At 40.6% G+C, this 24,485-nt stretch overlaps 1 protein-coding gene across 14 annotated transcripts in view; it reads right to left on the bottom strand.

Annotated features, from left to right (window-relative positions):
• DTNB (dystrobrevin beta) overlaps positions 1-24,485 on the bottom strand; it is a 296,213-nt gene that overhangs the window by 254,801 nt on the left and 16,927 nt on the right. For all 14 annotated transcript variants that reach the window (XR_002004731.4, XR_010130034.1, XM_004028945.5 and 11 more), the window contains exons 2-3: positions 20,410-20,477; positions 6,820-6,900 (exon numbers count right to left, since the gene is read on the bottom strand). Coding sequence is in view for 12 of the 14 variants with exons in the window: in XM_004028945.5 (XP_004028994.1) it covers positions 6,820-6,900; positions 20,410-20,476 (148 nt within the window). In the remaining 2 variants the exon portion in view is untranslated. The remainder of the gene's footprint in view (positions 1-6,819; positions 6,901-20,409; positions 20,478-24,485) is intronic.

Here is a 24,485-nt window from a genome sequence, read left to right as displayed (position 1 = left end):
CTAGACTTTTTATTTAAATGGAAAACAAGGGTCAGTGAGGATGTAGAGAAGTTGAAATTCTCATAAACTGCTGGTGCAAATGCAAAATCATGCAGCTGCTTTGAAAAACAATTTAGGAATTCCTTAAGAAGTTACACACAGTTCCCATACGACCCAGCAATTCCACTCCTACAGAATTGAAAACATATGTCTACACAAAATCTTGTACAAATGTTCATAGGTGCATTATTCATAAAAGCCAAAAGTGAAAACAACCCAAATGTCCATCAGTAGATACATGGATAAATAAAATGTGGCATATGCATACAATGGAATACTATTTGACCAAAAAAAGGGATGAAGTGGCCAGGCACAGTGGCTCATGCCTGTAATCCCAGCACTTTGGGAGGCCGAGGCGGGTGGATCACGTGAGGCTGGGAGTTCGAGACCAGCCTGGCCAACATGGAGAAACCCCGTCTCTACTAAAAATACAAAATTAGCCAGGTGTGGTGGCACACGCCTGTAATCCCAGCTACTCAGGAGGCTGAGGCAGGAAAATCGCTTAAACCTGGGAGGCGGAGCTTGCAGTGAGCCAAGATTACGACACTGCACTCCAGCCTGGGCAACAAGAGTGAAACTCTGTCCCCCCCCAAAAAAAAAAAAAGGGATGAAGTACTGATGCATTCTGCAATATGGATAAACCCTTAAAACATTATTCTAAGTAAAAGATACCAGACAGTTAAAAATAAAAGATACCAAATATTCTAAGGTTCTATTTATATGAAATGTCCACATAGGCAAATCCATTTAAAAAAAGTATATTAGTAGCTGCCAGAGCTGGGAGATGACGGGAATGTGGAGTGACTGTTAATGGGTATGTGGTTTGTTTCTGGGGCGATGAAGATGTTCTAGAATTAGATAATGATGATGGTTGTACAACTTTGTGGATATACCAAAAACCAGTGAAAAGACTGTACACTCTAAAAGGATGAATTTTATAGTATATGAATTTTATGTAATTTTTAATGGTGGGACAAAACATATTGTTAAAGAGGGTCACCGAATAATGATAAAAGTTTTAATTCATAAGAAAGATACAGAGGCTTGGTGCAGCGGCTCATGTCTGTAATCCCACTCCCAGCTTAGCTTGAAGCCAGGAGTTCATGACCAGCCTGGAGAACACAGTGGAATCCCATCTCCACAAAAAAATTTTTTTAATTAGCTAGGCAGAGTGACACATGCCTGTAGTCTTAGCTACTGGGGAGGCTACAGCAGGAGGATTGCCTAAGCCCAGGAGTTCAAGGCTGCATTTAGCTATGATTGTGTCACTGCACTTCAACCTGAGTGACAAAGTGAGACCCTGCGGTCCAAAAAAGAAAAAAGAAAATAAAGAAAGATATAGGAACTTTACATTTATTTACATCTAACAGAATAGTCTCAAAACATATAAAACAAAAATAAACATAACCTCAAAGGGACACAAAGGAATTCAGAAGCTTAGTGGGGGATATTAACTCACCTCTCTTAATAAGTGATAGTGCAAATACACACTCAAAAAGTACAGATACAGACAATTAAACTTCACAACTAACAAAGTAGGCATAATGAGCACTATATAAAGTACAGCCTCCACTGATGAGAGAATATGCTTTATTTTCAAGTACACAAAGATACATATAAAAACTGACCACAGCCTTGGCCGGGCACAGTGGTTCAAGCCTGTAATCCCAGCAATTTGGGAGGCCGAGGTGGGTGGATCACTTGAGGTCAGGAGTTCAAGACCAGCCTGGCCAACATGGTGAAACCCCATCTCTACTAAAAATACAAAAATTAGCCAGGTATGGTGGCTCATGCCTCTAATCCCAGCTACTCGGGAGGCCGAGACAGGAGAATCGCTTGAACCTGGGAGGCGAAGTGCAGTAAACTGAGATCTCAGCCCTGCACTCCAGCCTGGGCCACAGAACGCAACTCTGTCTCAAAAAAAAAAAAAAGAAATTGACCATATCCTGAGCCATAAAGCAAATCTCAATAAATGTTAAAGGATTAAAATCATATGAACCATGCTCTCTGATCAAAATGAAATTAAGTTAGAAATCATAATCAAAAGACAACTTTTAAAGGAAAACTTATTTTTAGAAATGAAGAAATACACTATCAGGAAACTTTCTTAATCTGATCAAGGTTGTCATGGTTTGAATATTTGTCCTCTGCAAAAATGATGTTGAAATGTAATCTAATCCCCAGTGTGGCAGTACTGAGAGGTGGGCTTTAAGAGGTGATTGAGTCATGAGGGCTCTGCCTTCATCCACCCATGGATTAATGGACTAATTAATGAGTTATCATGGGAGTAGGACTGGTGGCTTTATAAAAAGAGGAAGAGAGACCTGCACTAGCACACTCAGCCTCCTCACCATGGGATGGTGTGCATGGCCTCCAGACTCTGCAGAGAGTCCCCAGCAGCAAGATGGGTTTCAACATATATGGCCCCTCAATCTTAGACTTCCCAGCCTCCGTATCTGTACAAAATAAATTCCTTTCTTTTTAAATCACCCAGTTTCAGGTACTCTATTATAAGCAACAGAAAACAGGCTAAGACAAATGTTATCTACAAAGGACTTGCCACAAACATATTACTTAATAGTAAAATGAAAGGTTTTGCTCTGATAATGGGAATGAGATAAAAAATGCCCACTATCATCATTTCTGTTGTACTTGAGGCCAAACCAATATAAATATTCAGATAAAGAAATAATCAGTGTATTGGAAATGAGTAACTGAAACTGTCATTATTCAGAAATAACAAAACTATGTACATAGAAATCAAAGATTCTACAGATAAATTAATATGAGTCGAGAACAATTGCTAGAAATAAGATCAAGATCAAGATCACTGTATTTCTATACATCAGTAACATAACAATGAAATTTTAAAATAATAGTATCATGTCACTGAAGACCTAGGAATAAATCCAATGAAGAGGCTGGGAGTGGTGGCTCACATCTGTAATCCCAGCACTTTGGGAGGCCAAGACAGGTGGATGACTTGAGGTCAGGAGTTCGAGACCAGCCTGGACAACATGGCGAAACTGTCTCTACTAAAAATACAAAAGTTAGCTGAGTATGGTGGCGGGCGCCTGTAGTTCCAGCTACTGGGGAAGCTGGGGCAGGAGAATCGAACCTAGGAGGCGGAGGTTGCAGTGAGCCAAGACTGCGCCACTGCACTCCAGCCTGAGCGATAGAGCGACTCTGATTCAAAACATAAATAAATAAAAATTTAAAAAATAAAAAACAAATCCAATGAAGGATGTGCAACATCTCTACAAAGAAATTAAAGACCGAAATAGTTCTAGGGATGAACATATACCACATTCACAGGAGGAAATCTCAACATTGGCAATATGTCAATTCTCCCCAACTTGATTTACAGATTCAACAGAATCCCAATCAAAATCTCTGCAGGACTGTACAGTAAAAGAGGAATTTTACTGTGTGTAAATTATACTTGAAAAAAGAAATGAATAAAAAAAACACAGGAGAGTTGTTTTGTTGGTTTTAGTAGAAATTGGCAAGCAGATTCTAAAGTTTATACGAAAATGAATGTTAAAAAGACAAGACTGTCCCAGAGAATCTTAAAAAGAAAAACAGAGCAAAGTAGGAAGACTTGCCTTGCCTGACATCTAGATTTACTAAATTCTAATAGTGGTTACTGCTACAAGAAAGTGCAGTATTAGAACAGTCTGGTATTGGTAGAAGGACAGACAAACAGACCAGGGGAACACAAGAGGGTCAAAAAGCAGACCTTCTCATATATGGACACTGCCATGCACATTCTTGTACAGATTCATGAATATGTTCATATTCAATGAATGAATATGGGAAGACTCTTTAGCAGTAAAGAAAATTGTTTATTTTCTTCTGTTTATTGACTGTTTAGTGACCCTTTCAATAAAAAGTGAAGGAACAATTGAAAATACATATGGAAAAACTTGTACAGATTCATGAATATATTCATATTCAATGAATAAGCATGAGAAGACTCTTCAGCATTGAAGAAAATTGTTTATTTTCTTTTGTTTATTGACCTTTTCAACAAAAAGTAAAGGAACAACTGAACATACATATGGAAAAACTTGAAAACTGACTACTACTTATCCTGTACATTCTCAAAATTTTTTTCAGATCAACTCTAGAATCCTACGTGAAAGGTAACAAAATAAAACCTTTAGAACAATGCATCTTTTACTTTATATTACTAATGCCACTAGCCTAGTCAGGCTCTCAACACTCCACACGTAGACTACTGTTTCCCAAGAATAATTATGGGAGGAATTATAAAAACGAGAGTTGCTCTAAGGCAGTGGTTTTCGAACTTTTTGACCACGAGCACAGAAATATATTTAAATCATCACATACACACATATACACACAAACACATACATATATCTAGATATATAAATATATTTAAATCATCACAGAAATATATTTAAATCATCATGTACACACACAAACACATAGATACATCCAGATATCGGAACACATTTAGCCTTACCACATAAGTTGCATTCTAATGTTTTATTTTTCTTCCTTTTTTTTCCTATTATATGTTTTTAATTCTGGCTACAGCCCATCAAAATGATTTCATGAAGCATTAATGGGTAACAACCCATAATGCAAAAAATAATGCTTTGAGAAACCACTGGAGAAAGAAACATCACTTCGATCTAGGATGGCATGATAAACTCTTTGGAGAGAATTTTAAGTTAAGATTTGTGAGTAAGACTTAAAGTAGGGTAGAATTTATCAGCTGTAACGTGATTTGCTCAAGATTATTTGTTTATAATAAATGGCAAAACCAGGTCTAACAGAGCCCTCAGAAATAATAGCACACATCTACAACCATCTGATCTTTGACAAACCTGACGAAAACAAGAAATGGGGAAAGGATTCCCTATTTAATAAATGGTGCTGGGAAAACTGGTTAGCCATATGTCAAAAGCTGAAACTGGATCCCTTCCTTACACCTTATACAAAAATTAATTCAAGATGGATTAAAGACTTAAATGTTAGACCTAAAACCATAAAAACCCTAGAAGAAAACCTAGGCAATACCATTCAGGATGTAGGCATGGGCAAGGACTTCATGTCTAAAACACCAAAAGCAATGGCAACAAAATCCAAAATTGACAAATGGGATCTAATTAAACTAAAGAGCTTCTGCACAGCAAAAGAAACTACCATCAGAGTGAACAGGCAACCTACAGAATGGGAGAAAATTTTTGCCATCTACCCATCTGACAAAGGGCTAATATCCAGAATCTACAAAGAACTTACACAAATTTACAAGAAAAAAATCAAACAACCCCATCAAAAAGTGGGCGAAGGATATGAACAGACGCTTCTCAAAAGAAAACATTTATGCAGCCAACAGACACATGAAAAAATGCTCATCATCACTGGCCATCAGAGAAATGCAAATCAAAACCACAATGAGATACCATCTCATGCCAGTTAGAATGGCAATCATTAAAAAGTCAGGAAACAACAGGTGCTGGAGAGGATGTGGAGAAATAGGAACACTTTTACACTGCTGGTGGGACTGTAAACTAGTTCAACCATTGTGGAAGACAGTGTGGCGATTCCTCAAGGATCTAGAACTAGAAATACCATTTGACCCAGCAATCCCATTACTGGGTATATACCCAAAGGATTATAAATCATGCTGCTATAAAGACACATGCACACGTATGTTTATTGCAGCACTATTCACAATAGCAAAGACGTGGAACCAACTCAAATGCCCATTGATGATAGACTGGAGTAAGAAAATGTGGCACATATACACCATGGAATACTATGCAGCCATAAAAAAGGATGAGTTCATGTCCTTTGTAGGGACATGGATGAAGCTGGAAGTCATCATTCTCAGCAAACTATTGCAAGGACAGAAAAGCGAACACCACATGTTCTCACTCATAGGTGGGAATTGAACAATGAGAACACTTGGACACAGGAAGGGGAATATCACACACCGGGGCCTGTCATGGGATGGGGGGAGAGGGAGGGATAGCATTAGGAGATATACCTAATGTAAATGACGAGTTAATGGGTGCAGCACACCAACATGGCACATGTATACATATGTAACAAACCTGCACGTTGTGCACATGTACCCTAGAACTTAAAGTATAATAAAAAATAAATAAATAAATAAAAACTAAAACCAAGGTTTTTCAATTCTAAGGTTAATGTTCTTTCCATTGTATAAAACACTTTTTCCACTGATACACACAAACACGAGAAAAGTACAATAATTCTGTCATGAGCTAGTTCATCTTCGTGGAAATAAAGAGAAGAAAGATTAAGTACATATACACACAGACATATATATACAGACACACACACTTTATTTTATAATCCACATGGTAGCAATTATTTATAGAAAAGGTTGATTCATGTTACATTAAGCTTAATGAAGAAAATCAATTCCCATTATACCTTTATCAAAAACATTGTTTTTCTTTTCCTCCAGCAGCTGATAAATTGTATTAATTTTACATAAAGCATTTCCTTAATAAAAGTGACAGAGAAATCCATTCTCCCATTTAAAGAACATTAATACTACAACAGCCTCAAAACTAGTTACTTGACTGAGTTTGTTAAACATTTTGAAGGATAAAGAAGTAAAATGACAAGTTCTTCCATTACAAAGCTTACATACTAATAAACACTTAAGACAAAAATAATTCAATTCACATTACAATACAACTAAAAGATGTTAAAGTCTTTTCTAATATTGAGAACTCTATCTAGCTATCACAGAAATGAGTAGAAATGACTCACGGTTGCATCGTTTTTGTACAAATCGTAATTTGCAGGCTGTTCTGTAAGTTGATAGTCGTATGACATCAAAATTCTGAGCACCTGAAAAAAGGCAAACAGAAATGCTCAACTAGATTTACCATTTAGTTTCCAAACGCTAGGAAGTGACTCCATTCTTTAGTATTGCCATAGTATACCAGTCAGCTAGGACTTCTTAAAAACGGTGGGTCAATTAAAACAACAACAGAGGGAGAAACGGATAGGAAACACGTGCATCTCCAGTATGTGCAGGAACTCTGCTAGTCTAGCTCCTGATATCCCGGCTGCTCATCGGAGAAAACTCCAGGGGGAGGAACACTTATGAGGTGAGTGAGTGAACTATCTGATTAGGAAAGGGGAGTAGGGCAGCATCGTGAGAAAGACCCAAGCCTAGAGTCAGAAAAGCTGCATTCCTGTCCCAGCCTGACCAACCACAGAATACGACTGTGGCCACGCCCCGTGACTGTGGCCATGCGGCGTGCCTCTGCACATAAGTGTCCTCATTTGGGAAATGAGGGAACGGACCAGTTGCCTGAAAGGTCCCCTTCCAGGTCTGTGGCAGCCTGTATTTTCCAAAAAAAAAAAAAGCCACAACAATATTTTCAGAACAGTATTTTATGTGCTTCTAGTATGTTGTCCCTCTCCATCAAGGTCTAGAGATTCTTTCCTTCCATGTGAATCTGACCAGGACACTGTGACTGCCTCGCTGCACAGAATGCAGAAGTACAGTGCAGGACTTCTGGAGATAGATGATAACAGACGGCATAGCTTGCTCTGCTCTTGCTCTTCCGGGATGCTTGCGCTGGGAGCCCAGATGCCATACCGTGAGAAAGCCCAGACTGATGTGGAGAGGCCACAGTGAGAGGATCGTACGAAGAAGAACTGAGTCCACCAACCAAACCAGCATCGACTGCCAAACGCGCAGGCGAGCGAGCCTTCAAATGATTCAAGCCCTGAGCCTTTGAGTCTTCTGCTGAGACCTCAGGCATCATGAAGCAAAGTCAAGATGTCAGCACTGAACGCTGTTCTGAGTCTAGACCCACAAAATGCATAAATAGAATGACTGTTTGAGGGGTAAGCGATATATGGCCAGAGTAACTAGAACAAAGCCTAAAATTATACATGAGTCTATAAATCACATTTTGTTCTCATTTTAATTGCTGCAAATTAAGTCTCCTTGAATTTTAAGGCCACTTTAGATAGGATTGGCCCCCAATGTGAGATTTATTTCACCTATCCTTCCTTTATAAAATTTGGCAGCAAGTTTTGACTCAATAAGGGGACAGAGAACTGGCACAAATTATCTTGTATCAGTATTTATAGGCATCTCTCATTTGTCTTCATTACACAGTATGGAGGCGGGGGGTGGAGGGGGTTAAAGGAAGGATTTTTCCAGGTTTTTGGTTTTTGTATACTGACCAAAAAGTGAAGGTTTATCTTAGTCTGACTTCAATCAACCTTCCTCCTGATGTCATGATTAAAATTATTTCCTCAGGTGATACCTGGTTCTCACAAAATATTTATCCCTCTCTCTATATGTATTATACAGTCCCACTTTCTCTTTTTAAATATAAAAGCTTTATTAAAATATAATTCAAAGTCCAGATGCAGTAGCTCACACCTGTAATCTCAGTACTTTGGGGGGCTGAGGTAGGAGGATCAGTTGAGCCCAGCAGTTTAAAGCCAGCCTTTTTTTGGCCAGGCGCGGTGGCTCATGCCTGTAATCCCAGCACTTCAGAAGGCTGAGGCGGGCGGATCACAAGGTCAGGAGATCAAGACCATCCTGGCTAACATGGTGAAACTCCGTCTCTACTAAAAATACAAAAAATTAGCCGGGTGAGGTGGTGGGCACCTGTAGTCCCAGCTACTCGGGAGGCTGAGGCAGGAGAATGGCATGAACCCGGGAGGCGGAGATTGCAGTGAGCCAAGATTTGGGTACCGCAAAAGATGAAATACAGCAAGTATCACAAAAGTCCAAAGATAACTATAATACTTTCGGAAAATGATAAGCTCCATACGCTCCAGCCAAGTTTGCCAGAGATCTCTACACTGAAATTTCAGGTACAGTCACGAATCAAGGGTCACTCTGCTTTCCTTTGCCATTGTTCCTTATGAACATGCATCACCCTAAAGCCCAGTGGAAAAAGGGTACAGAGATTAGCAGGATGGCACACAATTCAGAAACTCTAGGGAGCCGTGCCACAACAGCATTTTAGAAATTTAATAACACTCCAAATCCCAAAATAATTTGTAAAGAGTTAGATGCAAACAATAGCCTTAGAATCTTATTAAAATCATATTGTGCCAACATTCTGCTAATCAGATTCTAAAACCTCCCATATGTCTGCCTTCTTCTGGAGCAATCATCTTTCCTGGTTTCTTAGAAGGAAAGTCCTCATCCGTTACCTCAAAGGATATTTTATTTTATTTTATTTTTTGCCCAGGATGGTCTCAAACTCCTGAGCTCAAGTGACCCTCCCACTTCAGCATCCTGAGTAGCTGGAATTACAGGCATAAGCCCATCATGCCTGGCAACTACTCCTTGCAAAACTCCACAACTACTTCTAAATATTTCTTATTTGAGATATTGGCCCAAAGCTGATTCCCACTGACAGCTTCCTATATTTCGTGTAACTGTGCTTTCGTGAAAAAGGATACAGTTCTACTCTGTTAACATGTTGAAGAAAAATGCAACCTCAGATGAGATTTTAGTGCACTGCAAACACCTTTGATTTCCAGACAAGAGAAGAGTTTTAGAAAAATGACAAATGTAGAAGCCAGATCAACTTCAAAGTCTTTTTTGTTTGTTTGTTTGGACGGAGCCTCGCTCTGTCACCCAGGCTGGAATGCAGTAGCACGATCTCGGCTTACTGCAAGCTCCGCCTCCCGGGTTCACGCCATTCTCCTGCCTCAGCCTCCCGAGTAGCTGGGACAACAGGCACCCACAACCACGCGCAGCTAATTTTTTGTATTTTTAGTAGAGACGGGGTTTCACCATGTTAGCCAGGATGGTCTTGATCTCCTGACCTCATGATCCACCTGCCTCGGCCTCCCAAAGTGCTGGGATTACAGGCGTGAGCCACCACACCCAGCCCAAAGTCTTTTTATGAGTAAAAAGATATAAATAATAAAAGTGAGATAAGTAACAGCCAATTTGGCATGCCTGTGCACGTGTGTGTGTATATGTGTATGTGTGTGTGTTGATAGGAGAAGGCAGGATATGAAGCTAAATCTGCTAACTCCAATCACAGTGAAGATCATATGATTCCAGGGGTTAATTAGTATCATCTGATCACAAGCATTGCCTGGCACTATGCTCAATGTATAAAATTCCAGGTCCCACTGCAGATCAACTTCCTGAAACAAAGTCTCCAGTGAGAAACCCTGGGACACTATTTTTTTTTTTTAGACAGGGTCTCACTGTGTTGCCCAGGCTGGAGTGCAGTGGTGCAATCCCGGTTCACTGCAGCCTTGACCTCTCGGGCTCAGGTGATTCACCTCAGCCTCCTGAGTAGCTGGGACCACAGGTGTGTGCCACCACATCCAGTTAATTTTTTGTATTTTTTACAGAGATGGGGTTTCACTATGTTACCCAGGCTGGTCTTCAACTCCTGAGCTCAATGGATTTGCCTCCCTTGCCCTTCCAAAGTGCTGAGATTATAGGCATGAGCCACCATGCCTGGCCTGGAATCTTCATTTTTAACAAGTGCCTCAGTAGAGTGTTTTTGGGTTTTGTTTTTGTTTTGAGATAGAGTCTTGCTCTGTCACCCAGGCTGGAGTGCAGTGGCGCGATCTTGGCTCACTGCAACTTCTGCCTCCCAGGTTCAAGCAATTCTTCTGCCTCAGCCTCCTGACTGGCTGGGACTACAGGCGTGTGCCACCATGCCTGACTAATTTTGTATTTTTAGTAGAGACGGGGTTTCACCATGTTGGTCAGGCTGGTCTCAAACTCCTGACCTCAAGCAATCGCACCCACCTCAGCCTCGCAGTGCTGGGATTACAGGTGTGAGCCACCGTGCCCGGCCCCAGTAGAGTTTTATAATCAAGTTAGGTTCAAGAAACACAACACAGTACTACCCAGCTCAACTAAAAGGTATGGCTCAGGCACACTCTTCAAATTTCACCTCACACCCAGCTCCAATCAGTCTGGACTGCACGGGATCACCCAATTGCACCCAGTCCTCTCATCTCGGGGCCTTCACAAGTGCTACCGCCCCAGCCCTTCCTTCACCTCCTCAGACCAACTCATCCTGGGCATGGCTTCTCCCAGATCCCTCCTGAACCCCAGTGCTTCCCCCATGTGGCTCCTACTGCACTGTCATTTCCAGGAAACGAAGTTACATGAAGGCAAAGACCATTTGTTGTTGTTTCTGTTCACTGTTCAATGCTAACTAGAACACAATAAAACTAGCACCTGAAACAGTTATTGAGTGAATAAACACGTTAAAATTGGGAAGTTGTGTTGCTAGTGCAAAAAACTCTGATCTACTTTCTCCTAAAAACATACAAAATCAAAAAGTTAGATGAACTGTAGATACAATTTTGGACATTAGCAAAGAAAAGCTGACAGAGGAGGACAATCAAAGTAGAGGGGAAGCCACCTCCTTTTAGTATTCTGTGTATTACACGCCCATGCTTTTAGTATTATTCAAGTAGGGCAGAGGACTCCACACCTCGTTCCAGGAAGCCATGGGTTTTGAGGGAGGTGCTCAGCCAATCTGTCAGAGGTATTTGAACCAGAGCAACCCCACCCTACCTAGGGGCTTGGTAAAATGAGGCCGAGACGAACTGGGCTGCATTCCTAGACAGTTAAGGCATTGTAAGTCACAGGATGAGATAGGAGGTCAGCCCAACATACAGGTCATAAAGACCTTGCTGATAAAATGGGTTGCAGTAAAGAAGCCAGCTAAAACCCACCAAAACCAAGATGGTGACAAGAGTAACCTCTGGTGGTCCTCACTGCTATACTCCCACCAGGGCCATGACAGTTTACAGATGCCATGACAACATCAGGAAGTTACCCTAGATGGTCTAAAAAGGGGAGGCATGAATAATCCACCTCTTGTTTAGCATATCATTAAGAAATAACCATAAAAATGGGCAACCAGCAGCCCTTGGGGCTACTCTGTCTATGGAGTAGCCATTCTTTTATTCCTCTACTTTCTTAATAAACTTGCTTTCACTTTACAGACGCACTGAGAATTCTTTCTTGCGTGAGATCCAAGAACCCTCTCTTGGGATCTGGATCGGGACCCCTTTCCTATAACAAACCCATGGAAGATACAGAAAGTAAGTGTATTTTGTTTAAAATGCAATGCAAATAGGGAGAGGAGGAAAAAAGGAAGAAGGGAGAAGAGATTATAGAGCTAGAAGATGTAAGCGTAATATAATGCTAAATTGTCTGAAATTTTTCACAACCATTTATGATTGAAAAAATTTTTGGCTGGGTGTGGTTGTTCATGCCTGTAATCCCAGCACTTTGGGAGCCCAAGGCAGCTGAATCACCTGATCAGGAGTTTGAGACAGCCTGGCCAACATGGTGAAACCCTATCCCTACTAAAAATACAAAAATTAGCTGGGCATGGTGGTGAGCACCTGAAATCCCAGCTACTCCAGAGGCTGAGACAGGATAATGACTTGAACCCTGGAGGCAAAGGCGGAGGCTTCAGTGGGCCGAGATTGTGCCACTGCACTCCAGCCTGGGTGACAAAGCGAGATTCTGCATCAAAAATAAAAAATGAGAAATAAGAAATTTTTCAACAGATTATTAGTCCAAATAACTAACACAAATGACTTCCTTATCTTTTTCTTTGCAATAAGAATAAAAACCCTGGGGGACAGAGATGAGGCCAGAGGTCCCCCAGAGAGGAAGATACAAATACAGCCAAGACCACTGAATACTGTAAGGATGACTCTCTCAGTGGGTGAACTAGGAAAAAAAGAGAAAGCATCCCACAAAGGGAAATGCTGGGGACACAAGCCTTTGTCCACCTTGATTTAGACTTACATTTATCTGAATTTAACAAAAATAAGAATAATAGCAAGCAAAGAAAGTGGTAACTAAATGGCTGGGTGCAGTGGCTCATGCCTGTAATCCCAGCACGTTGGGAGGCTGAGGCAGGCAGATCACTTGAGTTCAGGAGTTTGAGACCTGGCTGGCCAACTGGGCAAAACCCCGTCACTACTAGAAATACAAAAATTAGCTGGGTGTGGTGGTGCACGCCTGTAATCCCAGCTACTTGAGAGAGTGAGGCATGAGAACTGCTTGAGCTGAGATTGAGCCATTGCACTCCAGCCTGGGTGACACAGCAAGACTCCATCACACAAAAAAAAGAAAAAAGAAAAAAAAAAGAAAGTAATAACTAAATGGATTGGATTACAAAAAATAATAACAAAATCTAATCTGTGGGGTAAAAAAGATTTTTTTTTTTTTACAGGGTCTCACTCACTCAGGCATTGAAGTGCAGTTTCACAATCTCAGCTCACTGTAACGTTGACTTCCCAGGCTCAAGCAATCCTTCCACCTCTCAGCCTCCTTAGTAGCTGGGACTACAAAAACATGCCACCACACCTGGCTAATTTTTGTATTTTTCTAGAGACAAGGTTTCGCCATGTTGCCCAGGCTGGTCTCAAACTCCTAGGCTCAAGCAATCCACCTGCCTCAGCCTCCCAGAGTGCTGGAATTACAGGCATGAGCCACTGCACCTGGTCCTTAAAAAAAGATAAAACTAAAAATGGTATAAATTTCATTAAGGGGGTACCCTAAAATATTCCAATACCCTCAAATTTGAAAAAAGTTACAAATATTGATAAGCTATATTTTAATTGATGTTAATATTTCTAGGGTAAAGAAAAGAAAAATATACAACTCACAACCAAGTAGAGGGAAACAATGGGATGGAAGGAAGAAAGCAAGCTCAGTTCCTCTAAGAAGGGGAAAGAAAGGACAAAATTGAAGCACAAAATATGATGGAAATGTAAACCAAAAATAACTCTAAGGCCCCCCAACCATCAGAATGGACTTCCTTCTCAGCCAGGGCTCTTTTAAAATTTAACCTGAGAGACTGTTTCAGGCCATGATAGGAAGTTGGGATCAAACATGCCTCACCATACCTCTCCGGCATTAATAACAACACAGACTTTAAGCCTAATAAGAAACATATTGGCCAGGCATGGTGGCTCACGCCTGTAATCCCAGCACTTTGGGAGGTCGAGGCGGGCGGATCACCTGAGGTCAGCAGTTTGAGACCAGCCTGACCAACATGGTGAAACCCCATCTCTACTAAAAATAGAAAAATTAGCCAGGCGTAGTGGCAGGCGCCTGTAATCCCAGCTACTTGGGAGGCGGAGACAGGAGAATCACTTGAACCCGGGAGGTGGAGATTGCAGTGAACCGAGATCATGCCATTGCACTCCAGCCTGGGCGACAGACTGAGACTCCATCTCAAAAAAAAAAAGATACAAGAAACTTATTACAACCTATTCTCTCTGCAGCCTGCTACCTGGAGGCTTCATCTGTATGAGAAAACGCTAGTCTCCACAACCTCTTATTGCAACCCAGACATTCCTTTCTATTGATCCCAGGTCTTTGGATAAACTCAACCAATTTTTAACCAGAATACTTTTAAATCTACCTATAAGCTAGAAGGCCCCCCACCTCATCCCTTCAAGTTGTTCTGCCTTTCTGGACCAAACCAATATGTTTCTTAAATGTATGTGATTTTAGTCTCATGCCTCCTTAAAATGTATAAAACCAAGCTGCATCCCGACCACCTTGGGCACATGTTCTCAGGAACTCCTGAGGGCTGTGTCACGGGCCGCGGTCACTCATATTTAGCTTCGAATAAATCTCTTCAAATATTTTACAGAATTTGACTCTTTTTGTCAACAAAAAATATGAAATATATGTGTATTCATTAAAAAGGCTAGACAAAATAAACTCTTCAGTGACAAGGCAAAGACTGCCATATTAGTTTTTTTTTAAATATTCTAGCTTATGCTACTTACAAGAGACTAAAACATAAGAATTAAGAAATTTAAGTAAAAGAATGGAAAGATACATACTGTACTAAGTATGCTAACTGAAAGAAAGCCAGCATTAGCTCTATCAATATGCTACAAAATAGACTTCAAAGCATCAAAAGCATTACTAGAAAAAGAGGGTAACTACATAATGACAAAGGATTCACTTTCCTAGATAGACATAACATTTTAAAGGTACATGCATCCAAGAATTAAAGTTTTAAAAGCTAACAGAAGTACAGGGAAAAAATTAATACTCTTGATCAAAGCAGAAATATTTAACATCTTTCAGTGATTAAGATCAAGCAATCAAATCACCAAGGACAAAAAAGATTTTAATGAAATATGCAAAAAGCTTGATCTAAATAATGCAGAAATCATACACATTATTTTCAAGTACTCATGGAATATTTGGAAAAACACAAAACATAAATTAACACATTCAAAGATTCTAGATCTTCTCACATTTCCTGACCCAAAACCCAATTAAGCTATATAGGTTTTTTTAACTAAAACATTTACTTTCAAATTTAAAAAGATACTCCAGCCAGGTGCAGTGGCCCACACTTGTAATCCCAGCACTTTGGGAAGCCGGGGTAGGAGGATCGCTTGAGCCTTGGAGTTCAAGACCAGCCTGGGCAACAGAGCAATACCCTGTCTCTATCAATCAGCCAATCAACCAACCAACCGATCGATAAAAAGATATTTTTAAGTAATTAATAATAAAAATTAGAGGAAATAGAGAACTGATTATGAAAAATAGTAAATATCAGAACACTTGGGATGCAAAAAAAAAAAAAATCACAGGAAAGTTTATTCTTAAATGCTTACATAAGAAAAAAAAGGCTGAAAACAAATGGCCTTAGTAACCCAACATAAGTTGTTAGAAAAATAACAGAATTGCCTAAATAGGAAGAGGAAAATAAACAGCACAAATGAGGCAGAGAACAAAGATACACAAAGAGGACCAATAAAGCCAAAAGTCAGTCCAATAAAATTGGCAAACTTTAGAAAAGTCAAAATAAAATCAGAATCTCTGAGCATGGAGGCCTGGTATCAAGAACTTTGTACAATCAACTGGAGAGCTTTCATTTTGGCACCAGAGTTGAGGATTACTCTTCTCACCTGTCACCTTTCATTTTTCTTGGTGATTTTATATCATGTAAGAATCATAAACTACCCATTTATTTCTATGTAATATATTCCATTCTTCTTTTAATAAATATTTATCAAGGCACCATCATGATAAACAGATGTGATACTTATTCTCATATTGCTTAGAGTCTACAAGATAAAATATTAAGCAAAGAAAGAATAAACTAATTTCATCGCTGTGTTCATAACAGAAAATGTAAAACTACTGTCTAAAAACATAAAGGCTTAAGGATATTATATAAAGTCATAATAGTAAAGGTAACACAAGGTTGAAAAATACAAACTATGTAACAAACCTGCACATGTACCCCCTGAATCTAAAAGTTACAATTATTTTTTCAAAAAGAGCTCCAAAAGGAAATATTCTGAAAACTAAGGTTAAAAAAAACTATTTAAATTATTAAATTATTATGACTGCTTTTATGCTACAATGGCAGAGTTGAGTAGTGTGACAACGACCTCATCATACAGCCGGCAAATCCTAAAATATTTACTTTCTGGCTCTTTAAGAAAAAGATGGCTGGCCCCAGCACTATATTAACAGAGTAAAGAGGAAATACATTCATCTCAAGGGAAGCAGAAAACATCTGATAAAACTCAATATTCAGTTATGACTTAAGAAAACAATGATAATGATTCCTGGCAAATTAGGACACATCAGTTCTTTCACCTTTATCTGGTTAACCTGTACCAATCATCACTCTTAACAGTGAAATATTAGAAATATAGAAAGAATAGAAATATTAGAAATATTCCCATGAAAATCAAAAACAAGACAAGGATGCCTGCTATCCTTCCTACCTTTCTTTTTTTTTTTTTTTTGAGACGGAGTCTCGCTCTGTCACCCAGGCTGGAGTGCAGTGGCACGATCTTGGCTCACTGCAAGCTCTGCCTCCCGGGTTCACGCCATTCTCCTGCCTCAGCCTCTCGAGTAGCTGGGACTACAGGTGCCTGCCAGCATGCCCAGCTAATTTTTTTGTATTTTTAGTAGAGACGGGGTTTCACCATGTTAGCCAGGATGGTCTCAATCTCCTGATCTCAAGACCCGCCCACCTTGGCCTCCGAAAGCGCTGGCATTACAGGCGTGAGCCACCACACCCGGCCATCCTTCCTATTTTTCAATATAACCTCTGCGGCCCTAACCAGTACACTAGGTCAAGAAAAAGGTATAAGGATTACAATTACAAAAGGAAGAGTCAAAATTGTCTTTCTTTAAAAACGGTATAGTTACTGGCCAGGCACGGTAGTTCATACCTGTAATCCCAGCGCTTTGGGAGGTAGAGGTGGGAGGATCACTTGAGCCCAGGAGTTCGAGACCAGCCAGCCTGGGCACCATAGTGTGAACCCATCACTACAAAAAACAAGAAAATTAGCCAGGCCTGCTGGCACACGCCTGTAGTCCCAGATACTCAGAAGGCTGAGGCGGGAGGATCAATTGAGCCCTGGAGGTTGAGCCTGCAGTGAGCCGTGATCATACCACTGCACTCCAGCCTGAGTGACAGAGGAAGACACAGTCTCAAAGAAAAAGAAAAAAATCGTATAGTTACCTACCTAAGTAGGAATCTATAACCATTAAGACTCATAAGAGTTGAGAAAGAGTACTGGATTCAAAACTGACATACTAAAATCAACATACTAAAAGATACAACTGAATAATGGCTGGAAAAAGGTGATTCTGGCATCCACAGAAAGTAGTTATGCTGGAGTTTCTGGTTGACATTGCTGGAAATGAGGGGGTGGGGCTTCCAGCAGCAGACACTATAGTCACCCATGCAATTCTTCCTGTGAAAAAATATAGGAGACTCAAGAAGTCATACTTACCAAACGTCTCCCAGACTGACTGTTATCCTTAAGTCAGAGGATGATAATTCATATGAGGTTTCCGTGTAAGAGTAGTAACATTCACAAAGAAGTAAACCCAGTTCTTGGCAGGACTACTTCAGATCTCTACCCCATCACGCCTGCATGCCCATGTGTATTTACTTAAGGCACCCCAGCCTCTTCTTAGTATCAGGAATTACTGTGTTTGTGTATTTGGTTTCCTATTTTGTCTGCTTCCCTTTACTAACATGGAAGTTTCATGAAGTGAAGTCAGGGACTGTGTTTTGTTCTCCTCTGTAGCCCTAGCACCCAGAATAGTGCCTGGAGCACAGCAGATCCTCAATAAATGCACTAAAAGTTGAAAGGAAAAGATGACCCCTATGCTGAGTTTTGAAGGGTAGGCAGGAGCAGTGTGCCGGGTGGTGAAGGCAACAGTATTGTGCAAAGGCGGAAAGGCATGAAACCACATGATCTGCAGGAAAGCCAATTCAGCATTGCTGGGAAGTAACATGCAAGGCATGTGATGGAAAAATTGGGAACTAGTGGGCAGAGCAAAAAAGGGGCCAGAAGGGCCTTGTTTGGCATTCTTAGGAATGGGGTCTTTCCCATTAAAGTGATGAGAAGCAAGTAAAGGAATGTAAGCAAAGAAGTAGCACAGATTTAGGCCAGGCACAGTGGCTCATGCCTGTAATCCCAGCACTTTGGGAGGCCAAGACAGGCGGATCACTTGAGGTCAGGAGTTTGAGACCAGCCTGGCCAACATGGTGAAACCCCATCTCTACTAAAAATACAAAAATTAGCCAGGCACGGTGGCAGGCACCTGTAATCCCAGCTACTCACGAGGCTGAAGCATGAGAATCACTTGAACCCCGGAGGTGGAGGTTGCAGTCAGCCGAGATGGCGCCACTGCACTCCCGCCTGGGCGGCTGAGTGAGACTCCCTCTCAAAAAAAAAAAATAATAATAATAGTAAGTAGCACAGATTTAAATAGTTCAATCTGGTAGCAGACCACAGACAGCAGATTTGAGAGGGTCAAGACTGGAAGAAGGATCAGGAAATTATTGCTTTGGTTCAGAAAAGTACCAATGATTAAAAAAAATTAGTAATAAACACAACCATCCATATTAAGTATGTACTACTTACTTCATACTTAAGTATGTGAGTGTCAGGCACTGTGCCAAGTGCTTTATTCACATTATCTCATTTAATCTTCACAACAATTCTATGAAGTCAACGCCATTCCTGCTTTATGGATGAGGAAACAGAGGCCCAGAGAGATTAAGTTAACTTGCCTAAGGTTATTCAGTCAGGAAGTGAGGCAGCCAAGATCCAAACTAAGCAGTCTAACTGCAAAGCTGGACTCAAAGCTGCTGTGGTGTGACGAACAGATTCAGACTCATGTACACAGTAAAACTCAGATGCCTTCTGATTTCTTTGGAGGTAGAAGGTGAGGTGGAGGGAAGTGACTCCAAGGTGTCTGGCTTGGATTACTAGCCATTAGAAGCCCCAAACTACAAAAGTCCTTAATGATCACCCAGTTGGACTGCCTATCCAATGCCAAAATTTCTTCATCACCCCTAACAAATAGTTATCCAGCCTATGACTGACAGGACAACACATGGCTTAGCTGAGTCAAACTCTGCTTACCATTACCAAGACCCTAAAGGTGTCAAATATGTTGAGAGTTGGGTCTTCTGAGACTTTTACCCACTGATTTTCATATTGCGATATGCAGAATTCTAGAATTCTGCAAGGACCTCAGAGGCTATCCCAGGCTGGCTCCCCTCTCCTGCTTCAACCAAGCACTACCAATCTTATAATACTCTTATGTTAAGGGTCCTTGTAAGATTTCACTGGGGGAAAAAAAGAGTACAGTACTTTTGAAACGTTTCATAATCACTGGTCCAGACCAATCACCCGTATTTCATGACAAAGGAATTTGAGGTCCAGCAAATGCAACCTTGAGTTGGTCAAGGTCACATGGTCATGGTCACATAGACAAGTAGTCACAGAGCAAAACGATCCTGCAAGGATTGGGAACCACCCCACTTCTCTCAGCCATCTTCTTCTCTCTGTTTGAACTGTATACAACAATGTAAATTTTAACAGAATATTTAAAGTTAAAAATATATCAAAATACACATTCACTCTTTTTAGTTTTCCAACAGCTCTAGGTGTTGCCCTAACACTGAGTCCTCTCTGTCTCAGAACTGTTATCTAGTGGAAGGTAATTTATATAATGTATTAATCATTAATCACCACCTGCAAAGTTCATGGTAACAACGGAGTTACAGCAAGAGATCTAAATTGACTGGCATGGTACAAAATCACAGACATTCTAGGTAACATTTCTGCCTTATTATTTATGGCCTTGTCTAAGAAAGTAAGTCAATTCTATTAAGATATATGCTTTGGCTTGGGGTCCTTCAACTCCATGATTCTTTAACTCCCATTCTTCCCTCTGCAAAGCTTATAACCTAAAAGTTGTAACTGATTAAAGCTATGACTTGATCTAAAAAAAAAAAAAAAACACACAAACATTCCCGCACATATGAACAAGGACTCAAGACTCACGCATTTCTATGAACAGCTGCCTCTTCTCTGCCATGGTCTTCCGCTTGTTCCCACTTTCCTCAATCATCCTAGAGACAAAGAAAGATACAATAAACCACTGTATAATTCGACAATTCAATCAAGTGCTAATCATTCTATTGTGAAGAGGGACCGGAAACCAAGTTGCAAATGCACATTTTAAGACAGTATCAGTAAAAATAAACTGGAAGCCTGATTCAGAAAAAGATAAACCGCCGTCCTTTTATTTGATAGCTTCTAAAATATTAGTAAATCAATACTTACATGAGCTCATACACTTGCTTACTGTCTTACTTCTAACTTTGATTATTTTCTCTGCAGAGTCCTGGATTAGTTGAGGTAACTTCCCATATCTCTACTGTTTTATATGGATAAACATGTTACTAAATATAATTTAGAAAATAAATGTAATGAAAGGCTGTAATAAAGGACATAAGAACAGTTAGCTTATACATAAAATATACATGAATATTCAATTTCATATTAAAGAAATCAGGTATTAATCCCTGATACGGTTTGGCTGTGTCCCCATCCAATTCTCAACTTGAACTGTATCTCCCAGAATGTCCATGTGTTGTGGGAGAGAGGTAATTGAATCATGGGGGCCGGTCTTTTCCGTGCTATTCTTGTGACAGTAACTCTCATGGTATCTGATGGGTTTATCAGGGGTTTCCGCTTTTGCTTTTTGTACATTTTCTCTTGCTGCTGCCATGTAAAAAGTGCCTTTCACCTCCCACCATGATTCTGAGGCCTCCTCAGCCATGTGGCACTGTAAGTCCAATTAAACGTTTTTTTAAAAAAAAGAAAAGAAAGAAAGAAAGAAAAGAAAACTGTTCAGAGCTTTCTTTCTTCCTTTTTTTTGAGACAGTCTCACTCTGTAGTCCAGGCTGGAGTGCAGTGGTGCGATCTCAGCTTGCTGCAACCTCCAACTCCCGGGTTCAAGCAATTCTTGTGCCTCAGTCTCCTGAGTAGCTGGGATTACAGGCACGCACCACCACGCCTGGCTAATTTTTGTATTTTTAGTAGAGATGGGGTTTCACCATGTTAGCCAGGCTGGTCTCGAGTGATCTGCCAGTCTCAAGTGATCTGCCTGCCTTAGCCTCCCAAAGTGCTGAGATTACAGGCATGAGCCACCACGCCCAGCCCTGTTCAGAGCTTTCTTCCAGACTCAGACTCTCTTCCAGACCTGGGACTGGAGTGTGGGAAGAGGGCAGATGCCGTTCGTTCACCTGCTGTCTTAGACCTTCCCAATGTGCCTTTTACTCCCGCTCTTGACATCTGCCTTCTGTATCTTTCCTTCACTTTCTTCTACTACAGATCATTTTTCTCCTTTTTTCCCCTCATCCTTCCACGTGTATCATCCTCCAGCTTAATCACCAAAACCCTACCCGGTAGATATAATGCCCATTTTACAAATGAGGAAACAAAAGTTCAGAAAAGACAAATTACTTAATCAAGGCTACAGGGACTGATAAGCGGCAGGGCCAAGAGATTCCAAAGCTCGTGTTCTTTCCACCACACTGTACTCCTTCCACTTTAAAGCAATATGACTCCCTGCTCACAAAACATACTTCTGAATTACTCTAGGTGAGCTCTGTCATAACACAACCACCTTTAGAGATTGGCCTGGTTCTCAACCAGGGACAATTTTGCCCCCATGGGACATTTAGCAATATCTACAGTCAGTTTTGGTTGTCACAACTGGGAGGGTGCTACTGGCATCTAGTAGACAGAGGTCAGGGACACTGCTAAACATTCTACAATGCACAGGAGAGTATTCACAATAAAGAATCATCCAGTCCAAAACAGCCATAGTGCTGAGGCTGAGAAACCCTGAGACAGACCATGTAACGGAATTTTAAAAACGATAAACATTCGAAAACAGCCAGTATTAAATTTAGCCACTTGTTCAATATGATATTCAACAGCAAAAGAGTTGACATCCTGAATTCTAACAATAGTTTTCTTTAACTAGCCTTGAAACTCATCTTGTCACTCAATTTCTGCATCTCAAGTTCATCATTTGTCAAATGGACATAATGGGGATACGTTTTGGGAAGCAATGTGGAATAACAAAAGAATGAGTGTTTTAGTGAATTAAACTAAATTTCAAACACTAGCTCCAACACTTGGACCCTGGAAAAATTACTTAATCCTTCTGAATCTCGGATTCATCATGTGTAAAACTGTGATGATCACGAGTACCTTCCTCATGGACTGTTGTGAGGACTCACAGCAAATGCCTAGAACAGTTCCCAGCACACAGTCAGTGTTCCCTAAGTGTTAGAATGGACCAGCACACCAAATTGATGCTAAGAAAAGTCTGTTACTCAACAGGAGCCATAACACTGACATCATCTGTTGACTGAACAGGTGCAGCAGACCCTGCCTTCATTCTATCACCAGGCTACGCTAAGGTCTAACTGTCCAGTTTCTAGTTGCCAGCATCTGCATTTCTTTGCCTGAAGACAGACTGTGCTAAAAATTAGACCCAAGTTTCGACTGTGAAAGCAGGCAAATTACAAAGATTGAATTCACAGTCCTGACAAGATTCTTCTGAACCTTCTAGGCCAGAAGCGGCTTTCTTCCTCTTACTACAAGAGGGAGGTCTCCCCTGACTAAAAACTATGCAGAGGTCTCAGCTGGGATGCACGCCTCCAAAGATGCCTACCCTCCTGGAGATATGTGCCTACCTCCCTCACTGCTTCTAGGCTAACAACCAGGCATTGTCAGAATAGGGAGGTACTGGCCTTCCTTTTGATGAAAGCATTGATTCACCAACACAGTATGATATGATGAGATGTACTGGCAAGAACTGGAGGAACATACCTGGCTGGATCTTGAGACTACTGAACTTGGTGGTCAAGTATAAGACTGCAAGGAAACGTCTGTTGATATGGGCCACTCTTCCATGACTCACAATTTAATGTTCCAAAAAGGGCATCTGGAGCCAGTCCTAACATGCTACTAGAATGGCTCATTTAAGGTGGAAATAAATGTTTCCAATGATGTCTTAAAGGAAATAAATTGAAAATCCCAGAACTGCATGGCAAGGTATTAAGGAAGAAGTCAAAAGAGTGTCCATATATCCCCTATCCCCTACCAGGTACACTGGCCTGACAGCACCTGAGGTCTTTCTCTAACCTCGAGTCCATTTTGTTCCCTGCATGGCACGCCTGACATACACGTCTGTCAGGTAGATCTACTACCTCCTGAAAACAATCTTAACCAATAACTGAAAGAGATGGTATATAAATACTCCAACTACCTTTCCCCTGAAGGACTATAACTCTAAGACACAAGTTTTACATTCGCTCCTGGAGTTTCTCAGTGGGAATACTGTGAAAAAAATCAGTACCTGGCTTGAAAACAAATCTTGTATTTGCAATCTTTGCTATCTTCCCTCTCCTATCTCACTTCCCACTCCCCCACTGGCTTTTCCAAGGATAACCTCCAAAATAAAATACTTGCATTTAAATCCTTGTCTACAAGTCAGCTACTGGGAGAATTAAGGCATTAAGTAGTTTCATTTCAAGCAATCTTACAATTCAGGGTACATAAAATCCAAATTAATGGGATACACAAAAACTGAGATTACTATAAACCATTTCCCTAGGCCCAGTCAAAGGTGACTCCATGCCAGTGCTTTAAGTACACTAATGCCTGTATCTTTGTAATTATGCTTTTAACAGTTCCATACCTAAGAAGGTTATTATCTACTCCAATACCACAGCTGATGAGATACCCTTGCCATTCTGATATAATCTTGAAGACCAATGCTACCATGAATGTAAGTACATCTCTCTACTTCCTTCCACTTGAACTCCTAGCACTCTGCCTTTTCTTAGCCACACAATCTAGAGATAACCAATATCATTACCTTCACACTAACTCTAATTTCAAACCCTGCCATTTCCTTCCTCATAATCACGCTCATATCCACCCTCTTTTCCCATTTCAACTGCCAAAATCTTTGTCCACACTAATGCACAAATAAAATTCTATGACCTTGTGATCTCAGAACTCTCCACCCCTGTCTTCCTATGGTTCACCCTGTG

This window comes from Gorilla gorilla, chromosome 12, assembly GCF_029281585.2.
Source record: "Gorilla gorilla gorilla isolate KB3781 chromosome 12, NHGRI_mGorGor1-v2.1_pri, whole genome shotgun sequence".
Taxonomy (NCBI): domain Eukaryota; kingdom Metazoa; phylum Chordata; class Mammalia; order Primates; family Hominidae; genus Gorilla; species Gorilla gorilla.
Note: the sequence above shows the minus strand (reverse complement) of the source record. Positions and strands in the feature narration are given on the sequence as shown.